Here is a 24,277-nt window from a genome sequence, read left to right on the forward strand (position 1 = left end):
GGCAATGCCCCCACAGGGACTTTTCTAGACACTCCGAGTGCACCTGAATTGCATTTTGAGTGATGCTACCTGCTAAGGTAAATCCTATGCTGGGAGGTGGGGGGAGGGGGGTTTGCCAACATTGCAGGGGGGCGAGGGTTGGGAGAGTGTGTAATTGTGAGGATGAGCCTGGGATTCGGAGGCAGATGGACTGGGTTTGAGTCCCTGTCCTGGGATGTCTTAGCTTTACAGAGCTGGGCAAGCCCCTCCACCTTTCCGACCGCAGCTTCTCCATCTGTGAAATGGGTTCATAATCTCACAAAGAGTCTGCTGGGAACACTAAATGAGAAAACACAGAAAAAAGCCCCCTCCGCCATAAAGTGCTGTGCAGTAGTATTTATTGTTACAGTGTTAAAATTCACTCTCGGGGAAGTGATTTGGGGTCACGGCCCTAGAAACTGCATCTTTGTTCAGAGCCAACCCATTTCCTCTGCAGCCACAAAATGCCTTTGTTTGTCAGGGCTCGGGAGACTCTCCTCGCTGGCCAGCCATCGGCAAGAATGCCAGACTCAGAGGTTGCCATTGCCCACAGGGTTTCTTCTCCTCTCCTTTCACAGCAGGAAGAGCCCTCTGGAGCCTTGGAAAGCAGAGTGGAAGTGGTGGTGCCCAGGACGCATGGGCTCTGATGGGAAGGGGGAGGGTGGACCTGAGCGTGGGCCTTCTTCTCCCAGGGTCAGAGGGACCTGGGTGCTCCTGGAGGGAACGCTGAGGTCACCTCTGGCCAAATCTTCCTGTTCTGCCCGTACCCAGCCCTGTTCAGTGATGTCAAGCTTTTGGGTCCCTGTCCTGGGGCCCTCCACACTGGTCGGGCTGTGTAGAGACGCCCTTCTCTCCACTTTATTGGGTCCAGATTGTTGTGTGTCTTCTCCCCTCCTCTGCAGCCTGGGGTCTGAAAACAGTGATGCTGACAGACAGACAGATTTCCAAAAGAAAGGTCCTGCTCAGCCAAGGACAAAGGGGCCTTGCAGAGGCTCCTGGGGGTCAGAAAGCTGAGAGTCTACCGGGCAGGTGCCTTCTGCACCCACAGGCACAAGCTACAACAGCTTTCCAAGAAGCACATCCACATCGTCCCCAGGTCCAGATGCCCACATCGCCCTGCAGGGACCAAGACCACACTCAGGCTGCTTGGACAGGATGTAGCGGGTCACTGTTCTGGAGCTGGCCCCTCTGTAGCCTGTGACAATCAGCTCGAGTTTCTCTGCCAAGTCTCCGCCTTCTGTTCTTACTGCCCACCTTAAAGCAGAGTTGACGTTTCGGGTTTTTCCAGCAGACAAAGCTCACCCCATCCGACACTGTGGAGGTTGTTAATTTAACAACCAACCCGTCCTCATGTTGAGAAACCAGCTCCAAATGCTCACCTGGCTGTCAGGGATGGGGAGCCTCATGGGTGAAAGAGGGATGTGATGGCATATTTTAAACCAAAAGAGACATTTGCGGTTGCCCATGTTGCCCCGGGCCTGCTGGCCTCCTGCTGTGAACGTTTTGGGCAATACCATCTCTGCCAGTGACCCCCAATTGTCCACTTGTCTCCAGCAAGATCGAACCATGTAAGTGCCATTTCTGACAACTTGGGTGAATGTTGGTTTCAAATCATCAGCTCTGCATTCAAGTGCCCTGCTAAAATTCTGGCTCACTCTGTGGGAATAACTGCCTGCCTGGGCACGTTGCCGTTGCTGCCTCCCAAAAGGCAGTTTCTGGGGTCCCAGTTCATCCAGGCTGGATGTGGTTTGGGAGAGACCTGTGGCACCAGGTTGGAGGGCGGTCTCACCTCTCCTTTCTGAGCTGTGGACTGCAGCTTCAGGACCCTATGGATGAGGCTGAATGTCATGAAGATAATGGAATTTGGAATCTCAACAAAGCCAAGCCCCATGCCAGAGATTCACCACCTGGGGCCCAGGATCAGAAGTGTGCCCTTAGGAGGCCAAACATCCACCTGTCTACCAACTAGACATTTGGTCTCAGACAGCAAGAAAGGCTGTGTTTATGTCATTAGGGGGAACACCACGGTCTTCGGCATGAGAGAGGTGTAATTCTCAAGTTCGTCAGAGCTTGGCTTCCCCCATGAGAAGAAACAATTTGCCAGGTTGAAGAACACACGCTTTGAGGGTTCTCAGAGGCTGACACCTGTTGTGAATCTTGGAAACTCAAGCCCCAGTGCAAACAGCCTTGAAGGAGGTCGAGCATCATGGTTCCAACAAGTGACTCACTTTGTTGACCCGATGTGTAAGCAGAATCGCAATGCATCCATCCTTCCCTAATCCTCACGTCGCTGTCATCTGGTCAATGAACTGAGGCCCAAAGCCTTGAGTCAAACTGGTTTTCGAGGCTGTGCTCATGGGATTTATATGTTTCTTGAGCCCTGTTGGAGGCTCTTGGCGGGTCTGAACATTAAACATTTCTTTTCTTCCTTTTACACACTGCTCCAACCAAAAGAGTTGGAGCGAACTAGCTCCATGTCATTTCTGTGTTGTAAATGGGAAATTAGCTACCCCATAACTTCCCATTGTCTCCTGAGAGGTTACAAAGTGTGTTACAGATATTAGCAAGTGTTAATCCTCACGATGTCCCTGGGAGGGAACCAGAAGTATCATAGATGAAAACATTGAGGCACAGAGAGGTGAGGCCACTGGGAAGAAGCCACACAGCATAACAGTGGCAGGTCAAGAAAAGGGCTGGGGTTCTCCCCACCAATACCAAATGATTTTGCTCTGTGGGGTTTGTGTCTTGGTTAGGACATTGGTGAGCTATGTCACCTACGTTTCAGGTGACAGGGACATCACAACAAAGGTTTGTTGAGTTAACAATGTCAAGCATTTCCCTGCCCCAGACCCCAAACTCATCGCCACACTCCATACCATTGTCACTGAGTGCAGATAGTGGGGTTTGGAATCTCAGTAAAGCCAAACCACAGGCCAGAGATTCACCATATGGGGCCATCGGTCATCCCCGATCCTGTTGTCCCAATAGCTTTCATTCTGGTGATAGGACATCTGCATCTCCTAGAAATGTGGCTGCGAAGCCCCACTCCTGCACGGATCATTCACCGGCTCCCCACTCAGCGTAGCCACTCCTGGGTGGATCGGCAAACAGCTCTTCAATATGTCCACCCCCATGTATCACAGAGCTTTTCAGGTGGAAGGATTTTGCATTCTCCCAAGAGAGATTCAGTGAGCCAAGTCAGGACCCAAGTTCTTAGTCAAGGGTAAGGATGCTGCAGCCGAGAGTCCCCCAACCCCCGCCCTGTCCGATGTCTGGGCAAGAGGCAGCACTTCCTGTACTCGGCTCTGCCAGTGCACTGGGCGCTGGGGTGTGGGGTTGGGGTCCCCCCCTGCTCCCACCGGAAGGGTGTTTTGGGAAACCGTGGGCCTCTTCCCACATTGGCAGCTCAGGGTAAGGCTCCAGGGACTGCTTGGCTGCTCCACAGTGACGGTCACTCTGAGGTGGAGCCTGCGTATCCTGGATGGAGGCAGGGCCGGACATTGTGACAGGTCCTCTGGGCCAATCTCCAGCTGAACAGGAAAGTCCATGGCCCACCCAAGACAGGTGGGCTGGTGTCTTCTCTCTCCTGGGCGCTGTGGAGCTGAAACTGCAGAGTCCGTCGGGATTTTGCCCAGGAGCAGGGGACATCCTCAGCCTGCAGCTGCTATGTACAGTGAGAACGACACCTGGGGCCATCTGACTTCTCTGCCTTCCTGGGTCTCTCACGTTGGGTCTGGTGGAGCCACCGGTTCCTTACACGTTGGTGACCTCCAGGCTGTTGTAGCCTTCCAGACGGCACTGTTCCAGCCTGCTCTGTGGGTCATCGTCTCCGCAATCTTCGTTTTGAAGAGAGCCGTAGTCATCATGGAAATCGGGATCTTTGCTGCTGAAGCCCCTTCCTATCTTCCCCAGGGGCAGCTGAGGAGACAAGAATATGATCAAAGGACAGGAAGAAGAGAAACAAGAATTAAGAATGAAGGTCTGGGAAATGTCTCCAATTCTAATTGCTCTGTGATTGAGTAACTTACTTAACCTCTGTGTGCTCCTCCTATTAGTAATAATACTCCCTGCTCAGGGAGGCTGAGGGGAGTTTGTGAATGACCATTAGGGGAGAGCTTTGTGTCCCCCGCCCCTGGAAGGATTCAGTTGGTTACCAAGGGTGAGGACAAATATCATCGATCTGATTATTCCTGATTCACAAAAGCCTCCTTCTTCCCTCCTTGGTGGGTGGAGAGTTGAGGAAGTATGTCCTGGAGACTACCTGTGAGAATATCTGAGCAGGCCCGTGAGGTCTGACTGCACTCCCAAGTCAAGGAGGAATATTCTAGAAGGCCTGGTGTGGCAGAAAGAATGCGAGTTTTGGAGACTCATAGACCCAGGTTCAGATCCCTGCTCTGCCACTTCCCAGCTGTGTGACCTTGGACAAGTCACTTCCCCTCTCTGAGCCCATTTTCTCAGCTACAAAATGGGAATAGTAGTTTCCAACTCCCAGGTTTGTTATAAAAAGTAAAGTCCCACCAGTCTGGCCAACATGGTGAAACCCCGCCTCTCCTGAAAATACAAAAATTAGCCGGGCGTGGTGGCGAGCTCCTGTAGTCCCTGCTACTCAGGAGGCTGATGCACGAGAATCACTTGAACCCAGGAAGCAGAGGTTGCAGTGAGCTGAGATCACGCCACTGCACTCCAGCCTGAAAGACAGAGTGAGACCTTGTCTCAAAAAAAAAAAAACAGTCAAGTCCCATCTGCAAAGCACATAGCAAGTGCTTGCACCGAGTAAGCACTTGATGTACTTGATGAATAGTAACTATTATTTATCACACACAGTAGGCCTTCAAAATACCTCTCTCTTAACTATTATTATCACACACAGTAGGCCTTCAAAAATACTTCTCTCTTATTGCACACATCTCTGTGTTAAAGTAGTCACGTTAGTGCTTTGTAACTATTTGACTGCCTTTCTTTCCAGACCAGTGTTTCCCGATCTTTTTTTATTATTATTGCTCCCTAAGGAGACTTTTTAGACAGTTTTTTCCTAATTGCACCCCTGCTGTGAAATTGTAATGCCACAGACATACTACACCTCTGCTTATATACCATATGTACATTTGTGCTTTTACATAGAAAGAATAAGAATTTTTGCCACCGCCCCTACCCCCTACCACCGCCAAAACAAATTTTCACTCCTTTGGGGGCAATATCAGCCCCAATTACCAGAATGCATGTTCTAGAATGGAGCTTCTTAAGGGTAAAGTGGCAATGTATTCATGTTTATGAATGAATGGGGATCATGCCTTCTTCAAATGGAAGACATTTTGGATTACCCAGTTCTGCCATCTGTGTCTGTGCATTTCCATTGAGGAATCTGTGTCAGTTGGAGTCTGTGCAATCAGACCTGAACTGCACATGTTTTCATACTGTTTGGTTGGAGCCACCAGAGGTTCATCTTTGCTATTGGTCAGGTCACCGAAGTCTCAAATCGAAATCAGTGATTGGGGCTCAGAGTTTGGGGCTGCGCTGGAACCCTCTGGGCAGCCTAGCTGAATGCAGGATCCCCCTCGCCCCAGAGAGAACTCCTTTTCCAGGAGACCAAGGTGGGTCTCAGAATCTGCACCTTCAGTAATAGCCCCAGGTGATTCTGATGCAGGCAGGTGAGACCTGCACTTTGAGATCCAGGAGCTACTGGAAGCCCTGCGGGGGCTTTGTGCACTGTACCCAAAGCATCGTGAAGGTTCCTTGAAGGTACATCCAGTGCATCTGTCCTGGATGCCCCCGTGACCCGGCCTGGCACTCCACCTTCATAGGCCAACACAGGAGCCACAGAGCTCCTGGGAGGAGAAAAAAAGACCTTTCCCGGGTCTGCAGGACTCACAGGCAAATCCATTGAGAGACTTACCCGGCCAGCCTTGTACTTGAGACCGCTGCTATTCTCCTCCTTTCCTGCCCGCGTGACGCTGGAGGCCCTGCCAGGGGGTGTTCCAAAACGCTCAGCCTCCCGGATGCCTGCGGAGCTGAAGAGAGGACCATTTCGAGTCAGCAGGGGAGGCTCAGTCACCTCCCCAGAGACACACACGCACACTGGTGACAATGACCACAGCTGCTGAGACCGACTGATTACCTCCCACGTGCCATCCTTGTGCTCAGCACTTTATAAGTGTGATTCTCACAGCATGCCTGGGGCTTGGGACTGCCAGCCCAGCGTTACAGACGAGGGAAAGGAGGCCAGAGACAGCTAGCAATTTGCCCAAGACGACACAGCTGTAAGCGGCAGAATCAAGATCTGAACTCAGGCTTCTGACACTCCAAAGTCTTGATCTTAACTCTTCAGTGTACTGTGAACCTTACTGCAACAGACTCGAGATGAGAATCTCAGCATGGTAGCTAATTAGTTGTGCTTGGAGAAGCATGAGGAGTCTCCCCTGCTCTGAATTTGCCGTCTGTGTCCCCCACCTGGCTTTCTGCCTGAAGCTTCCCCCATGACTCCCTTCTTTGTGCAAATGCATCAAAGCTTCTGTTAGGATTTGGCCAACTACAGCCTGCCTGCAGGTCAAATCCAGCTGGCCGACTGATTTTATAAATAAAGTTTTATTGGAACTCAGCTGTGCCCGTTTGCTTACGTGTTGTCTATGGCTGCCCATAGGCAACCTTGCTATAGACCTTTCTGTCTTGCTATAAGGACAGAGTTGTAGACTTTTGACAGAGATCATATGGCTCCCAGATCCTAACATATTCACTATCTGGCCTTTTACAGAAAAGAGTCTGCATATCGATGCTGTGGATAAACAGAATTGGGGCAAGAGGCCCAGCCTGGAGCCAGAAGTCACCACGGAGGTAGACTCATTAAAAGAAATGAAACTTCTAGGCCGGGCATGGTGGCTCACACCTGTAATCCCAGCACTGTGGGAGGCCAAGGCGTGTGGATCACTTGAGGCCGGGAGTTCGAGACCAGCCTGATCAACATGGCAAAACCCATCTCTACTAAAAGTACAAAAAGAATTAGCTGGGCATGGTGGTGCACACCTGTAATCCCAGTTTCTCGGAGGCTAAGATTGAACCTCAGGAGAATCACTTGAACCTGGGAGATGGAGGTTGCAGTGAGCCGAGATCGTAACACTGCACTCCAGCAGAAGTCTCTGTTTAAAAAAAAAAAAAAAAAAAAAAAAAGGACCTTCTAGCATCTTTTAAGCTGCCTCAGAGAAGTTCTTCTGGGGCAAATTTTGCTGAGAAAGTTCAAGGGAGGGGAGTGGTGTGTAGGAGACAGCACTGATTGAATGGCAAATGAGCTACGTTCTCAAACTCACGGGTTCCACAGGCTTCCACATAACAGGGAGGCCCTTGCTCAGTGGTGGGTCAGGAAATGTCTTCATGAATGGCCCCTCTCCTCCACCTGGAGGCGAAATTCCCCAGGTCCAGTGGGGAAGCAGCTGTAATTGCAGAAGCCACAAAATGTAAACTCAGGCAGCTGGCTGTTTGCTCTCTGGCATAGAGGGGTGCTGGATCCCCCAGCTCATGGAACACTAGCACTCAAATGAGCCTGGGAGAGCCTCAGGGTCCCATCTCTTATTTTCACTGAAGAAGAGACAGAAGACCAAAGAGGGGGTGTGTCTTGTCCAAAGATACACAAGACACCCAGTGGCAGGGATGGAAATTGAACTTGGGCCTCTGGGTTCAAGGTCTAGACCAGGGCCTTCCAACCTTGGGATTTAGGGTAGGACAGTGGAAGCACGTGTGGGCTGCACATCAGCAGCCTGGCTCAGTGCCTTAGCGTTGGCATGGCCTGGGTCATGTGCTAAGCAGAGTGGGGTTAATAACAGAACTTCCTCGTCAGGTCATTGTGAGGACTAAATGAGAGGATACACACACACACACACACACACACAAACACATATGCACACACACACACACACAAATACACATACACACATACATACACATGCACACATACACAAATACACAAACATACAAACATACGCAAATACACATGAACACATGCGCACACACATACACAAACACACAGACAAACACACACAATTACACACTACATATGCACACATACACACATATACAATATGCACACACAAATACAAACATACACACAAATACACACAACAAATACACACATACATATACACACAAACATACACACATATACACACACACAAGTGCACATACACATATACATATATACACATACACAACACATACACAACATACACAAACACCACCTAAACATATATACACAACACACATATACACACACAAACACATATGCACACACATACACAAATACAAACATACACAAATACACACATACATATACACACATACACACAGGCACACACATGCACAAACACCATCTACACATACACAACATACATATACACACACACATACATACACACAAACATACAAACACACACAAACATAAACACCATCTACACATACACAACACACATATACACACATAAACATACAAACATGCAAACACACATATACACAAAAACACATACACAAACACAAACACACAAATACACACACCCATACACAAACATACACAAACACACATACACACAAGCACACACATGCACATACACACATATATACATGCACATACACAAATACACAAACATACACAAACACCACATACACACACACACATACCCATACATATACACACACATAAACATTAAGCTCTGAGTAACAATAGCAAGAGTAATTGCTACAATTACATCTTACTGTGGCCAACAAAGGCTTTGGGGACACAGATGTGGTTGGAGTTCCTGCTCAGCTATTCCCTCCATATGTTCTGGTGCGAGTAGAACACCTTACTGGGCCTCAGTTTCCTCATCTGTATGATAAAGTCCAGTAAGCACCCCTGATCTTTTTTTTCTCTGAGCAAGGGTCTCGCTCTGTTGCCCAGGCTGGAGTGCAGTGGTGCAATCTCGGCTTACTGGGCTAAGGTGATCCTCCCACCTCAGCCTCACAAACAGTTGGGACTACAGGTGCACGCCACCACACCCAGCTAATTTTTGTATTTTTGGTAGAGACGGGGTTTTGCCATGTTGCCCAGGCTAGTCTCCAGCTCCTGGGCTCAAGTGACCTACTGGCCTCGACCTCCCAAAGTGCTGGGATTACAAGTGTGAGCCACTGTGCCTGGCCAGCCCTGGTCTTAACAAGCTACCCTATGCACACAAAGTGGTTGTCTTTCTGTAGACAAAGGAATACGGGGTGACCTTGGCCTCCACTGTGCCAAAGTATCCTCCCTCCTTATTTTTTCCACAGTGGCTGCAATCCCCCCATCTAGGCCTTTGGATTAGATGAAAACACGAAAACTCCAGGGGATAAGCCACGCACAGGGCCAAGGTCTTTGGAAGCTTTGAACCAACCTATTAAGTATTTCTAGTCACTTAGACCTGGAGGAAATGGTACGTTAGAAGGAGAGCTTTGATGAGGGAACGTTGTGGAGAATGGGGCATCTCACTGGAATCTCCTGAGTCAATGTAGGGCACCCCGGGCACTAAATAGGCATCATGGTACAGGAAGGAAGGTTGGGGGTTGGGAGTCAGCCTCCACCAGCTGGGCCAGCCTGAGCATTGAGTTTCAACCCATTAACCAAGGATTTACAAGGCTGGAGAGGCACAAGATGCTGTGCCGGAGAAGATGAATGGCAAGGAAAGAGTACTCGAGGGCCACCCACTATGTGCTGGGCACACTGTCAGCTCCTCGCCACGGTGGCTCAGCAAACCCTCTGCAAAGCCCTGGGAAGAAGGAGTGATCACCCCCATTGCAAGCTGAAAAAACCGTGGCTCAGAGAGTGTAAACTTCTTATCTAAAATCACACTGATGATGGTGGAGGAGCCAGAATGCTCAAAGGCCCCGCTGGGCCCCATCGCACACAGGCCCACGCCTCTGGGCACTGAGCTGACCCAGTGCCTGGAGTTTGGGCTCACATTTCAGGGATGGTTTGAGGGTGGGGTGGGGCAGAATCTCATCTAAGTTCAATGTGTCCTTCCACCCCCATTCGAGTGGCCTGCTCAGTGACCAGAGAATAAATGTTTTCCATCGCCAATGTCTTGGGAAGCCTGTCAGCCGAGGAGGTGGGACACGTGACAAGGTTCTCTCATTCTATGTGTTTGAGGGTCAAGTCTATTTGAGTTTGTAATGGAACTGTTCTTCTCCGTTGAAATGCTAATGAGAACGCTGGAGCAAACTGACAGAAGGGGACTCCTATGCAGCTACTCCAGAGGAAATTGTTGACTGCATGGAGCTTCTTCTGCCTCCAGATGAAGGCAGGGGCAGCTCTCAGTTACTGCCGGGCATCTAGGTATCAAGCAGGCTGCATACAATTTGCCTCACTGAACCTTTGGAACAAAGCTACAAAGTCGGTATGAGTCATATTCCCATATTACAGAGGACGAAACTGAGGCTCAGAGAAGTAAAACCTAAAACCACTAGCTCATGTTCAACACAGCAAGAAAGCAGTGATGCTGGGGCTTGAACCCACATTGCAGCATTGCCCTGCAGAGGAGGAATGGGAGGCAGCGGTGGTGGGGCTAGGGGTGGGTTTGGAATAAATCACTAATATTTATATTATTGGGTGTCTTACGATGTACCGGTTCCTTTGCCAGTTGCTTTATGCATTGCCTTACCTCATCTTGCCATCAACTCTTTGGGTGGCAGATACTGATTACCATACTCATTTTGCAAATGAGGAGAGTACAGTTCAGAGAGGTTAAGTAACTTGCCCAGGGCCACACAGCCAGGATTGGTGCTGCTGGGATTTGAACTTGGGTTGCCTGGGGCTAGAGTGCCACAAAGCGTTCTGGATGGGCTTATGTCTTCACTTAGATGTCTATGAAACCAGTTTCTTGCCTGGATGGGAGCCAAAGCCTTTCTTGGATGAGCAGAGACCCTCAGAGATCTATTAAAAAAGGGAAAGAGAGAAAACCTGGAGTGGAAGCAGGCCCTGGGCTGGAACTCCACACCATCCACCTATGAGGTCTTCTCCCATCTCTGTAAGCTTCGCGAAGGCAGGACATGGATCACTCAAGTGCCTGTGCACAGCAGGTGTTCAATGACTGCGGAGGGTGGCTTTTATGGCAAAAGGGGCACTATTCTAGCCTAGATCCCAGGGGAGAGAGATCAATTCCAGAAACAGCTTCTGACTAGGAGTAGAGACCTGGGTTCCAGTCCTGCTCTGGTTCCAGTCCTGCTCCTTTGTGTGTCCTGTCCCTGACTCTGTTTTAGTGACAGGCCATATCGCCTTCAAGGCATATTTTTTTTTTTTGACTCCTCCGATCCCCTGGCAGGTGCCTTTGGGTCACCTCTGCTCCTTGCTGCATCCTTCCTGCCACTGGTTTTATTCTCCAGGTCCTTAAAGAACAGTCCTATGACTAACACACTGTTGGCGCCGGACCAAGGTTTATCGGGAGATGCAGGAAGTCAGTGTGTGTCAAAGCAGACACCATGAGACCATGGCAGAGACTTCTCCTTGGCGCCTTTGGGTCATGTGCGTTGTCAAAGTTGTGGGAGGAGACTAGAGATGATGTCATATTGGGACCCATAAGCTCTTGGTGAATGTGGAGCCTGGACAGAGTCATTTCCCTCTGTATCTCATCATTGGGAGGTTCATTGCTTTCATCTCATTCTTGAAGAAGTCCCTGCCCCACCACAACATAAGAACCCACCCTATTTGTCCTCACCAGTCCCTTATCTGGTGCTCCCTGACTAGTCTTAGTCCTGAACACACCTGTCACCTCATGGGTGGTCAAGGGTTTAATCAGATTTACGAATGCCTGCTAATATTTAGCTAGAGCCGTCTCTCCAGGGCTCAGAAAAAAGTTTGTTACAGATCATGTGGCTCCAGAAGGGAGGTCAGGGAAAGGGGATAATTCTGAGGAGGAAAGGCTTTTTCCTGTGTCTTTTGATTCATGGGTCCTGGAAGAGGGTTTTGTTTTGTTTTTCTGTTTTGTAGAGATGGACCCTTGCTCTGTTACCCAGGCTGGAGTGCAGTGGCATAATCATAGCTCACTGCAGCCTCACACTCCAGGGCTCAAGTCATACCCAGCCTCAGCCTCCTGAGTAGCTGGGATTATATGGTGCACTCCACCACCTCCAGGGAATTTTTTAAATTTTTAGTAGAGACAAGGTCTCGCTATGTTGCCCAGGCTGATCTTGAACTCCTGGACTCAAGCAATCCTCCTGCCTTGGCCTCCCAAAGTGCTGAGATTGCAGGCATGAGCCACCATGCCTGGCCTAAAACAGAGTTCTTATCAAACATTGTCTCCTTAAGAACCACCCCAAAATGCTAAAAATGTAGATTCCTGTGCTCTGCCAGCAGATACTTGCCCTGCAAGTCTGAGGCAGGATCAGGGAATCTGCATTTTAAAATAGCTTCAATGATTCCGCTGCAGGGGTCTGTGGGCCTCACTTTGAGAACAGCTTGGGTGTCAGCCTGCCAACAGGGAAGAGCAGCCCAGGACACCTGGACCCTGCCATACATGCACAATTTTTCCTTAAGCCTCAGTTTCCCCACCTGTATAACATGGGGAGTGACCCAGCTGCTCCCTAAGGCTCCATGTGGTTTGGGGGTTTAGCACTCAGGCCTGAGTTAGAGAGCCCCAAGGTCAAATCTGGGGTCTGTCGACAAAATCAACAAACCTTTAGATAGGCTGATTAAAAAAAAAAAAAGAAAAAAACTCAAACTCAGATCACTAAAACCAGGAGTGAGTGAATGAGTGAGAGAATATGACTACCAACTTTATATATAAGAGGCATTATAAGATAAAAATTATATGATCAACTGCATGCCACCAGATTAGCTAACCTAGATGAAATGGACAAATTCCTAGAAAGATATAAGCTACTGAAACTGCCTCAAGAAGAAATAGAATATCTGAACAGACCTCTAACAAGTGAAGAGATTGAATTAGAAGTCAAAAAGCTTCCCAGAAAGAAAAGCCTAAGACCAGATGGCTTCGCTGGTGAATTCTACCAAATGTCTAAAGAATAACAAACACCAATCCTTCCAAGCTTTTCCAAAAACCAGAAGAGGAGAGAATACTTCCCAATTCATGCTATGAGGCCTATATTACCCTGATACCAAAATCAGACAAAAACATCACAAGGAGGGAAAACTATAGACCAATATCCCTTATAAATATAGATGCAGATTTTTTCAACAAAGTACTAACAAATTTAATCCAGCAATATATAAAAAGGATTATACACTGTGACCAAGTGAGATTTATCCCGGGAATGCAAGGTTGGTTTGACATATGAAATTCAATCAATCAATATAATACACCATATTGATAGAATAAAGGACAAATCTAGGATTTTCCACTTACTAGCTGTGTATCTTGGGCACATAGCTTGGTACCTTTGAAGAAGTTTCTCCGTCTATAAAGGAGGGATAGTGCTACTGATCTCTTGACATTGCCAGGAGGATGAAATTAGATAGTTCACACAGCAAGTATTCAATAAATCGTCATCTAACCCTAAGTGCATGATTTTAAGAAGAGAATCCACTGGGAGGGGGACTGGTTTATGCCCAGGTGTTCATTCTCTGGTCACTTTTCAGATGAGGATACTAGGACAGGTGGGCTGATGTGGTCTGCTTACCTGGTCCATGAGCATCATTAATATGCTCATTCCTGACTCCAAGACTTTGTCCCCACAGTTGCCCCACCTGGACCAACCAACTCAACCTATTAGGCCAATGCAAGTCCTCCCAGCTACACTCCACCTGCACGTGGCCTTTCCTTACACATGCACTGCTTGCTATCTCTTCTCTAAACACCTGGGTGTTTTTTGATTTAATATACACTTAATTCAAGACCTGATTGCTCCTCTACCTCTTTCTAGTCTATGACCTTCAGGCTAAAGCACTTTGCTTCTCTGAGCCTTGGTTTCCTGATCTGTAAAAGGAGACCACCATGGTGCAAAGAGCGAGTGGGAGGCAGTAAGTGATGGGCCAGGATGGGGAGCTGGACCATCTGCTTCCAAAGCCCTGAGCTGTACTGTACCCAGCAGCCCACACGACTGGATCCCAGCCCGTGCTCACTTGGCTGGGTGGAAGACGGCGCTCATCTCCTCTGCCAGGTGTCTCCGGAGGATGTGTTTCCCACTGGGGATGCCCAGGGCAGTGGCCATGGCCTCGGCATTGAATGTGGGCTCCAGCACCAGCACAGCACCATGGACGCCGCTGTTGGTCAGGTTGTCTGCATACTCCTGGGGGCAAAGGCAGGGGGCTTGTTAGCCTGCAGGGGCCATGCTGCTGGCCTAAGGGGGCCCCAGTTCCAAGTTCCAACAGCAAGGGCTTGACCCCCTGGGGACCAGTTAATTTGACGGTGAAGAGGAACCCCTCCCCAATTTTTTAGAACCACGAGGGCAGGGACCTCCTGTTACTGAGTTGGCCCCTGACCCTGGCAGGAAATCATCAATATTTGTTAAATGAATCTCAACCCCACACTTGCTTAGGAGAGTGGGCCTGGCTCAGCCTCCCTACCCCATGTGAGCAAAGCATCATGACATGGGGCTCCTATTTGGAAGGTAAGCAGTTCCCTCCTCCTGAGTAACAGGAGGCAGGTAATTCTTGCTGGGCCTGAGTTAAGATGCTCCAGCCCACACAAAGGGGATATTAATTTGTGTGGGATTTGCCCATTGATTTGCATGAGATCTGCATATTAATTTGCATGGGATTTGCATATTTATTTGCATGTAGATTTGCATGGGGTTTGCGTATGCCCGAGAGTCACCCCGACCTCTGCTATCACCCTCACCTTCAGGTCGATGTCTCGAACCCACTTGAGCACCCGCTGGTTGGTCCACACCACAGGGTCAATGTTCTGCGTCTCGCAGCGGGCCCGGCGCTCCTGGAGGGCCTTGTGGGGAGACAGTGGGTCACTCGGAGGGACAAGGGGCACGCAGCGGCCAAGTGTGGAGTGGGGGCGCCCCGCATCTCTTTTTCCCCCCGAGACATGGTCTCTCTCTGCTGCCCAGGCAGGAGTGCAGTGGTGCGATCTGTGCTCACTGCAACCTCCGCCTCCCAGGTTCAAGCAATTCTCCTGCCTCAGCCTCCCGAGTAGCTGGGATTACAGGCACCTGCCATCACACCGGGCTACTTTCTTTTTGTATTTTTAGTAGAGACGGGGTTTCACCATGTTGGCTAGGCTGGTCTCGAACTCCTGACCTTGTTTGTGATCCACCCACCCTGGCCTCCCAAAGTGCTGGGATTACAGGCGTGAGCCACCAGGCCTGGCCCTTGCACCTCTTTTTACGTGTAACTGCTGTGATCTCCCACATGTGCCTCCTTGGCAGACTGGGGACTGGGGCCAGGGTCTCTGTCCTTGTCACTCCCTGTCCTTGGCGTGGCATGGGGAAGGCACTGCTGCTGTCCTCACTCCACTAACAGGGAGCTCTGACTTTGCCCAGAGCCACACAGTGGCACGTCTTGGAGTTGGAATGAAAACCCATGTTTGGCTGATTCCAAGTCCTCTCTCACCACCTCGCCACCGTATCGCAGGCTTCCCTGGGTCCCACAGGGACTGACCCCAGTTTTCACAGTAGGCACACAGTGAATGCTTTTCAGTGGGTGTTTGAGAAGGGGGACAAAAGGCTGGATGGCGCCCTCTTCTGTCCCTCTTCTGACCCTGAATTGTTGGGTTCTGACATCACTCTAAGAAAAGTCAGCTACCTGGACTCAGCCCCATAGTGCCCAGCAGCTCAGGCCCCTGGTGACCTCTGCAGCAACCCCCCACCACCTCCCACTTCAAAGCCAGCACCCCACCCAACAGGACTCTCAGCAACTCTGCTGCCATGGATCAGTCCTCTGGGCCTTCACCACGCTGTTCCCTCTGCTGGGTTGCTTTTCCCCTCATGTCTTCTACTGATCCCTGGGGTTCCTCCTTCAGGTCTCAATTTAGTCGTTGCTGTCTCTGGGGAGCCATCCCTGAGCCCCCTGGAGATTTCTCTGGGTTTTCTTTTTTTCTTTTTTTTAAATAGCAAACACTTAAAAATTTTTATTTTAATTTTTGTGGGTATACATAGTAGGTATATCTTCTCTGGGTATTCATAAAACCCTGGGCTTCCCTCACTGGGACAATCTCCCACAATATTGGCACCACCAGCTTCCTTGTGGTTCTCTCTGGTAAGCAGTGAGCTCTCCAAGGATGAGGGCTCCCATTTCCCCTGCACTGAGCACAGCGCCTGGCGCGTGCCCAATAGGGGGTTGTTGGAAAGAAGGAGGAAGAGAAGATGGCTGGCTGGCTGGCTGGATGATGGATGGATAGGTAGGTAGATGGATGGACGGATGATCAATAAATGGATGGCTGGATGATGGATGGATGGGTGGACAGATGGATAGATGGGTGGTGGGTGGACAGATGAACAGAGAGTAGATGCCAAGGGGGGAGAAGTGGGCAGTGGAAGGCGCCCCCACCCTGTGTCCTGGTCCTCACCTCCCTGCTGAAGTTCACTTGGTACAGCAGCTCGATCCCCAGCAGGATGCTGACCTGGTGGAACTTCTTGGACACATTCAGGTGCTTCTCCAGGTCTCGCTTCATCAGGGAATTCAGCATCCGCCCATCAACCAGGTGGTTCTGAAAGGCCTGGGAGTACTGGGACAGGCCAATGTCATTCAGCCAGGCCTTGGCCACCCAGTGATGGTCCAGCTCGGCAGCTTTGGACAGGCTGGGGAGGAGACACAGCCACAGAGTGGATGCGTCGGGAAAGGCAGTAGAAATAGAGGGACGGGCAGAAATGGGTGGAGATGCAGGGAGAGGAAAAGCAATGGGGTTGGGGGAGGACCAAGAGAGCCACAGAAACAGACATGGACAGGGATGGAGCCCAGAGATCAAGAGGAAAAAAGGGAAAAAAGGAGACAGAAAGGGCAGAGATGGGGAAAGAGGTGGATGGAGGAGGGAGACAGAGAGAGAAAGGGACACAGAGAGAACAAAGAGAGAAAGAGACAGAGAAAGAGAGGGAGAGACATTGAGAGAAAGGAGCAGAGGGAGAGGAGCAGAGAAGAACAAAGAGGAAGAGGCAGAGAGAGAGAGAGAGAGAGACCAAGACTCAAGAACAGAAAGGGATCAACAGAGAAACAAACCGAAGGGAACAGGAAGAGAGAATCCCGCACTCAGACGCAGTGAGGGTGAGAAGGCGCAGGGGTGGGGAGTGGAAGGGCCATGTGTGGTGGGAGGCAGCACCTCTGGGGACCCTGCCCCTCCACCTAAGCCCCCCTCATTTCCCTGGGGGCCTCCACAGCATCCCCGAGACCCACAAAGCCTGGGCTTGGCCCACCTGATCGGCGCATCCCTCCCCAGTGCTCTGAGGTCTGTTTTCCTGTTTCAGGGATGTTGGATGTCCACTCAGGGGTGCCAGGCAGGTCCTAATCATGCGCGAAGAAGGCAAAGCTGCCGTCCTCACTCTACAGATGGATGCTCCAACTTTGCCTAGAGCCACACAGTGGCCCATCTTGGAGTCAGAATTAAAGTCCATGTTTGACTGATTACAAACCCTCTCTCTTACCACGGCACTGCCGGGTCTCAGATTTCCTTGTGCCCCACATAGAAATGACCCCTGTACCACGCATACAGCAGGTGCACGAGTGCTTGAATTTTCAAGCCGGTGAATGTGTGACTGTGCCTGGCTGTCATTCCTCTGCTCGCCACAGAGTGGCAGCCTTGCAGAAGGAACGAGGATCACCGCATCCCACCTGCAAGGGACTTTGCAAAATGCCCCAGGTCTGACAGGTGGGAGAGCGCTGGTCTAAGTGGGAGGTGCAGGGGGCCACGAAGCCATCAGTATGTGAAACGGAGAGTGGTGGGCTTGCAAAGCCACTCAACCCTGCTCCTGGGGCAGCAGCCAGAGACAGCTGGTCATGCCACCCTCCTGCTGAGGGTCCTGGGTGGGTCCTCTCTGTCCTTCCTGCCTTCATGCCTGGATATGCATTCAGCATCCCGTGACCACCCTGCTGGGGTACATGCTGCCATACAATGGGCTCCTCTTCCCTCCTAACCCCCTCCCCTCTTTCTCCAGGCACTCCTGTCTCTGTATTACCCATCTTCAGGGCTCTGGAAGGCACCCTTGAGGGAGGGCTCCCAAATTCTCCACTCTCTTCTGAGCATCTAAGCTCTGAGCTCTTTTCTGAGCTCCTCTTTCCTCTCTCAGCCTCTAGCTGTCCTCTTAACACTGCCTGGCTGTCACAGACGTGTCATACTTAATGGCTCAGTTGTTCCCCTTCACTGTCACTATCACCCAGGGGCCCTTCTCTGTCACCCAGCTCCCAAGCTGATAGCCCGTCTTTGTCTATCAGTCACTCTGGTCAGTACATCCTCTGTCTACTTCTCTCCTTTCCCAGCTCTAAGCTGCAGGCATCTCTGGTGTGGGTTTCTGCCACTGTCCCCAGCTGCTCCCCGTTTCCTGCCTTTGCTTCCCTTCTATTCCACATCCCCCAGGACCACCAGGGGGTCCTTTTAAAATGTCAGTCTGATCATGCACTCCCTTGCTTAACTCCCTGTGGCTTCCCTTTGCAGGAGTAAAATCGCAAGTCCTTTGAGTGGTCCGCAAGAGTCGCCTGCACTGGCCCTGGCTGACTTCCCCTCCCCCAACGCACATGGGGCTTGGGCTCCTGGGGACCATTTCCTGGAGGCACTGAGCTCTTCACCCCCTGTTCCTCTCCCCAGCCGGCTCCTTGCAGCCCTGCCCAGGGCTCACCCCTCCTCATCCCTTGGGCATCAAATCTCCCTTTTCTCTGAATTTGCTGTCTAAAGTTGCCTCCAAGTCTGCTCACTGTCCCTAGTGCTTTCCTTCAAAGCTCTAAACACATATTGAATCTTAGCAATTAACTGGTTTGTCCACTAGTTTATTTTCTCTCTTCCCCACCTTAGCAGATAAGCTCTGTCAGGACAGAAACTGTGTTCTGTGTTCACTGCCAAACAGCACAGTGCTACGTGCACAGTAGACACTGATTGAATGCTTGCTGGAAGAATGGCTAAGAGAAGGATGGGCTTGCAGCTTGGCTTCACTCTCCTTCCCTCTGCCCATCAGCCTCCCAGAACCACTTGGGTCCACCAGGCCCCCCTTGTCTCTGGGCCTGTCCTCTACCCCACCCTCTTCCCCTGGTGAACTCCTATGGACTCTGCAGAGACGTCTGGTCTCCTGGAAGCCTTCCAAGACGTCATGCTGGGTCAGGAGCCCTTCTCTGTGCCCAAAGCCCCTGGGAGTCCCCATCTCTGCACCAGTCACATTGTGGTTCATGGTTATGCATCTGGCCAGCTGCCTCACTGGACGGTCAGCTCCTGGGGGGCAGGACGGGGTGTGGCTTATCTGTGAATGTCCAGGGCCCCTTCAGGCTCAGAGTTCACACTCACCAGTGTTTGTCTCATAGTCGAATGTGTGGATGACAGAGCAGGGCTGGGTGAGTGGGCCATTTGCCCCAGTCCACCTGGAGGCTGCCCAGCTGGAGCTCCTGAACTGGAAACTTCTGGCCCAAGACAACCTCCCTTCTAGGATGAAAAGCTCCTGGGGCAGTCCCCCTCCCAGTCCCTCAAGGGCCGGCCTCAGCCTTGTTACAGGACCGTTCTCTCGGGCAGGAGCTGGAGCCCACAGCCTTCTGAGTCAGATGCGACTGGGCCAGATTTGTCACTGATGGAGACTAGAATGGCCTCCTCTCCTCTCTGAAGCAAGAGTTTGGTCAGCAAATCAATGGTGCAACAAGAGTTGGGGTGGAGCGCTGGGGAGGGGGCACCCCACTTAACCTACTCGAGAGGGGCCCATCCATAATCAGCAATCTCCATCTGCGTGCCCACAATTACTGTGCTCCTGCCCTTCAGAAATGTTCTCTTTTCATTAACGGTGTCCCCATGGGGCCTCAGCTTGGCGATACGTTCCCAGCTGTTGGTTTGAGCTATTTATTGTTAAGAGCCCAAGTTGAATAAAACAGCATGATTTTAAAAGGAATTCAGACATTTTATAAAATCTGTCACTGCCCCGTCCCTGAACTGGAGCCAGATTAGACTCTGAAACCTGAGGACAGGCACAAAATTTAGATATTGTCTGGGTCACGGCACAGCACGGAAAACGGGAGGCTGTTCTGGTTCTATTACTTTTTAGCTCTGGGACCTTGAACCTCTGGGTCTCCGTTTTCTCCTCTGTAAAATGGGGAGAATCGTGCTTGCCTCATGGAGTTGTAGCGACTAAAAGAGAGGAGAATGCAAAACCCCTAACACGGGGTCTGGGACACACCTAGTGTTCCATTAATAGTAGTAGTAGAAGCTGTCACTGTTCTTGTTTTTAACACAAAGGCAGCATGCGATACTGGAAAGGCAACTGACTTTGAAGTCAGGTTTTCTGTAGTGTGACTTTATGCTCCTGATTTCTCTGCATCTAATTTTCTCCGACTTTATTTTTGAGACGGAGTTTCATTCTTGTCGCCCAGGCTGGAGTGCAATGACACAATCTCGGCTCACTGCAAACTCCGCCTCCTGGGTTCAAGCAATTCTCCTACCTCTCGGCCTCCTGAGTAGCTGGGATTACAGGCGCCCACCACCACGCCTGCTAATTTTTGTATTTTTAGTAGAGACGGGGTTTCACCATGTTGGTTAGGCTGGTCTCGAACTTCTGATGTCAGGTGATCCACCTGCCTTGGCCTCCCAAAGTGCTGAGATTACAGGCATGAGCCATTGTACCTGGCCTTCTCCGTCTTTAAAATGGGAGTAAGCATGTCTATCCTGCATTGATGTTGTGAGGGTAAATAAAATGATATCCATAAGGTGATGATGGGTTGGTAAGGGGTTGGTGGGTTTTGTCATTGGTATTTTGTAGATAAGGTGACCAGTCCCAGAGAGGACACCATCATGCCCATGGTCCCACAAGATGTCATGGCTGAAAATGTTCTCGAAGATGAACTCATTTAGAGTTCTTAGCCCTGAGTCCATGGAGACCTGAAAGTGGGTGGGCCAGAGAGTCCCACCCACCAACCCAGTGCAGTGAAAAGTTGTGAAGTTTTGTGTATTTTTTCTAGAGAAAGTGTCAAAAGCTCTTATTAGATTCTTAAAGTGGTCATGATCCTCAAAAGTTTAAAAACCACTGTCCTAATTTAACTCCCTTCACTTCTCAGGTGGGAAACAGTCCCAAAGAGGGCAAGATCATGTGGCAAACTGGAGACAGGCCAGATTCCCACTGGGAGTAGAAAACTCGAAATAAGTCCTCTGCCTCCTCCAGGAAGCCCTGGGGGTGTCTAAGTGCGGGGCTCCATGATCCCTGGGACCACAGACTCCTAGTTCCTGGAGGTTAACATGGTGCCACTGTTAGGGATTAAATGTTTCCCTCTGCCACACCCCCCACCCAATTCATATGCTGAAATCCTAACCTTCAGTGTGATGGTATTTGGGGCTGGGGCCTTTGGGAGCTGATTGGATGAGGTCATAGGGGTGCTTTTCATGATGGGATTATTGTCCTTACAGGAAGAGAGCAGAGACATCACTCTCTCCCCCTCCCTCTTCCTTCTTCCTCATGTGAGGACACAGCAAGAAGGTTGCCTTCTGCAAGCCAGGAAGAGAGCCCTCCCCAGGTCCCAACCATGCTGGCATCCCGATCTTGGACTTCCAGCCTCCAGAACTGTGAGACGTAAGTTATTGTTGTCTAAGCAACCCAGGTGGTGGCATTTTGTTATGGCAGCCCAAGCAGACTAAGATAGCCCCATTTAGGGGCTGTGTTGTGCAACACACAAGTGCAGGCCATGCTGGGGGACGAGGCTGCCGGGGGCAGGGGCTGGGCAGGCCGCACCCTGGGAGGCAGAGGACGGTGGGGACGTCCTCCCCCCATGCATTTCTTCTCTTCAAAATCAAAGTGGCTTTTGGTGTTTTTGTTTTTCTGCCCTTACCCCCATTACAAAAGTAATCTATGAAAAGAAAAGAAGAAAAGCTTATCCCCATTTAGGGGGAACCCAGGCAGTAGCCCAGACTCCTCAAGTTTTCGAAAGGTGAAGCAGTCATCCCCACCCTGTTCAATGAACGCAGGCAGTGTTTATGGACCCTGCTGGGTGTGGGGTAAGGGGGCAGGAGGGATTTCCAACTTGGGTGACCAAAGATGGTGAGGGGTTTCGGGGATGGCTTTAGGAGATTCCGGGATGGAACTGGTTAGGAGGTGGATGCTGGGTGTAAGGTGCTTTTGGGATCCTCAGGAAGGAAAGCCCAGCAGGTGTTACCCTCATGGCCCCCCTCCCCATCCCTCAGCCTAGCCCTGTCTCAGATGAGCCAGCATCCTGATGGTGCCAATGAAGCCTGGCACCTTCTTGCTCTGAGTCGCTCCCTAAGTTTCTGATCCAGTCTCACCTCAGTACTTCCTGCCACCCTAGAGTCATACCAAGGGCCCCTCTCCTGCACACATATGGATTTGGTTTTCCTGCTTCCAAACCAGCCGATTTTCCACCCCAAACCCTGCTTCTAAAAAAAATCCCCTAAGCTGCTTCTGCAAATTACAGCACACACCACCAGGTTTGATTAATTAACTACACAAAAATGATGGAGAAACCAGTGAAGGACATAATTATGCAAAACAGAAGTGTCAGATTTACAAAGCGAGTTCTTCCCCTCTCCACATTCTCAGAACGGGGTGGGGCGGGGTGGGGGTGGGGGTTCCTTCCCTTTACCCTGTAGCTGCCCCTGCTCAACAAATTTTGCTCACAGAAAGTCACGAGAGAGGCAGGCAGGTGGGAGGCAGAGCAGGAGTGGTATGAGAGGTGGGGGTGGGTGGCCTGCGGGGGTACACCTGATGGGAAGGCCCTGCGGCCACTCCCAGGTATGCTCGCTACGAGAAGCCCCCTCCGCCCGGCGCGCTCCTCTATGGGAGGGGGTTCACCAAGCCCGCGCATGCCTACTTGGTCTCTGCCGGCCTCGGCCCTGCCTTGCACTGTCTTTCCTCACCCTGGAATGGTTAAGAGCCAGGAGCAGGCACCATTGCGGCCCAGTGTGCAGAGCCGCTCGGGCTGGTCCCGGGAGGCAGAGGAGTGCTGGGGGGCTCGTGAGGTTCCCGCATTGGTTGGGGGTGTACTAGGGCCTTTGGGGCCTCTCGTCTTCCCCATGTGTCTGTCTTTCTACGGAGGGGGCTGGCCCAGAGCAGGGCTGGGGTATGCCCAAGCCCCCTCATCAGGGGCATCCCCGGACCATCTTAGTCACACCCTGATGTCCCCCACCACCTGGTTCAACCCACAGTGCCCCGCTCACCCCACCTGTGTGACCAAAGGCCTCAGGATGACTTTTCTCTCTCCTCCCCCCCGGGGCCCCTCGTGGTGGGCTCACCTGCGGCCTGCCTCGGCGTCACGGTAGTCCTCGATGGCCAGGCGCAGCTTGCGCCGGTGCAGGGAGCTGCACACCCCCAGGCCCAGCTGCAGGTCCTCGTCACTCAGGCTCAGCAGCACCTGCCCCCGGGAAGGAGTGTCATATGGGGGCTGAGACAGCTGCCAGCAGGGTTCCTGCCCTACAGGGGGTCTGCTGGCTGGGGCTCCTTCCCCATCTCCTACCCACCTTTCAAACAGTGGGGTCAGGGCACATGGAAACCTCTGCAACTCTGACGTGGGGCGGAATCCCTGTTCAGGCAGAAGGAGCCCTTTCCCTTCGGCAGGTAAAGGAAACTTGGGTCCATTGTCAGGATGAGGCAGCTGAGGCTCAGAAGGGCTCTCTGCCTTGCCCGGGAGGCACAATGAGCAGGTACATCAGAGGCTGATTGCATTGGCTAGCTCCTAGATTGCACCTTCTCCTGACTCCAGGGTAGGAGTAGGGGGCAGGCCAGCTTCTGGGTGCGTAAAGCTCACGGAGGGCATGGGTGGCATCCCATAGGGGGCCCGGAGTTGCCTACCTTCCCGCTCTTCACGTTCTCCGTGCAGGCCTTGACGTACATGGGCATGGCCATCACCACCTCCAGCCAGGCCTGGACGGTGCCTGCCTTCCAGTGGGACATAGGGGTGGTCCTCACCAGCTCCACCTGCTGCAGCCGGTCCATCTGCTCCTCGCCTTCCGACAGGCTGAGGCTCTGCCGCGTGGGGCTGCACTGGCTGTCCGAGTCTGCAACACACAAGTGCAGGCCTTGCTGGGGGATGAGGTTGCCGGGGGCAGGGGCTGGCCAGGCCGTACCCCCGGGAGGCAGAGGGTGGTGCAGACATCCTCCCCACCATGCATTTCTTCTCTTCAAAATCAAAGTGGCTTTTGGTGTTTTTGTTTTTCTGCCCTTGCCCCCATCACAAAAGTAATCTATGAAAAGA

General features: G+C 51.3%; 1 protein-coding gene across 1 annotated transcript in view; it reads right to left on the minus strand.

The window, feature by feature from the left end:
- Positions 1 to 362: 362 nt before the first annotated feature.
- The window catches only part of KAZN (kazrin, periplakin interacting protein), a 1,229,657-nt gene continuing 1,205,742 nt past the window's right edge, over positions 363 to 24,277 (minus strand). The window contains exons 11-17 of the mRNA XM_054437733.2: positions 23,875 to 24,080; positions 23,319 to 23,437; positions 16,476 to 16,707; positions 14,799 to 14,900; positions 14,081 to 14,247; positions 5,912 to 6,026; positions 363 to 3,936 (exon numbers count right to left, since the gene is read on the minus strand). Of these exons, the coding sequence (XP_054293708.1) occupies positions 3,772 to 3,936; positions 5,912 to 6,026; positions 14,081 to 14,247; positions 14,799 to 14,900; positions 16,476 to 16,707; positions 23,319 to 23,437; positions 23,875 to 24,080 (1,106 nt within the window). The 3' untranslated portion in view covers positions 363 to 3,771. The remainder of the gene's footprint in view (positions 3,937 to 5,911; positions 6,027 to 14,080; positions 14,248 to 14,798; positions 14,901 to 16,475; positions 16,708 to 23,318; positions 23,438 to 23,874; positions 24,081 to 24,277) is intronic.

Source organism: Pongo pygmaeus, chromosome 1 (genome assembly GCF_028885625.2).
Source record: "Pongo pygmaeus isolate AG05252 chromosome 1, NHGRI_mPonPyg2-v2.0_pri, whole genome shotgun sequence".
Classification (NCBI taxonomy): Eukaryota; Metazoa; Chordata; class Mammalia; order Primates; family Hominidae; genus Pongo; species Pongo pygmaeus.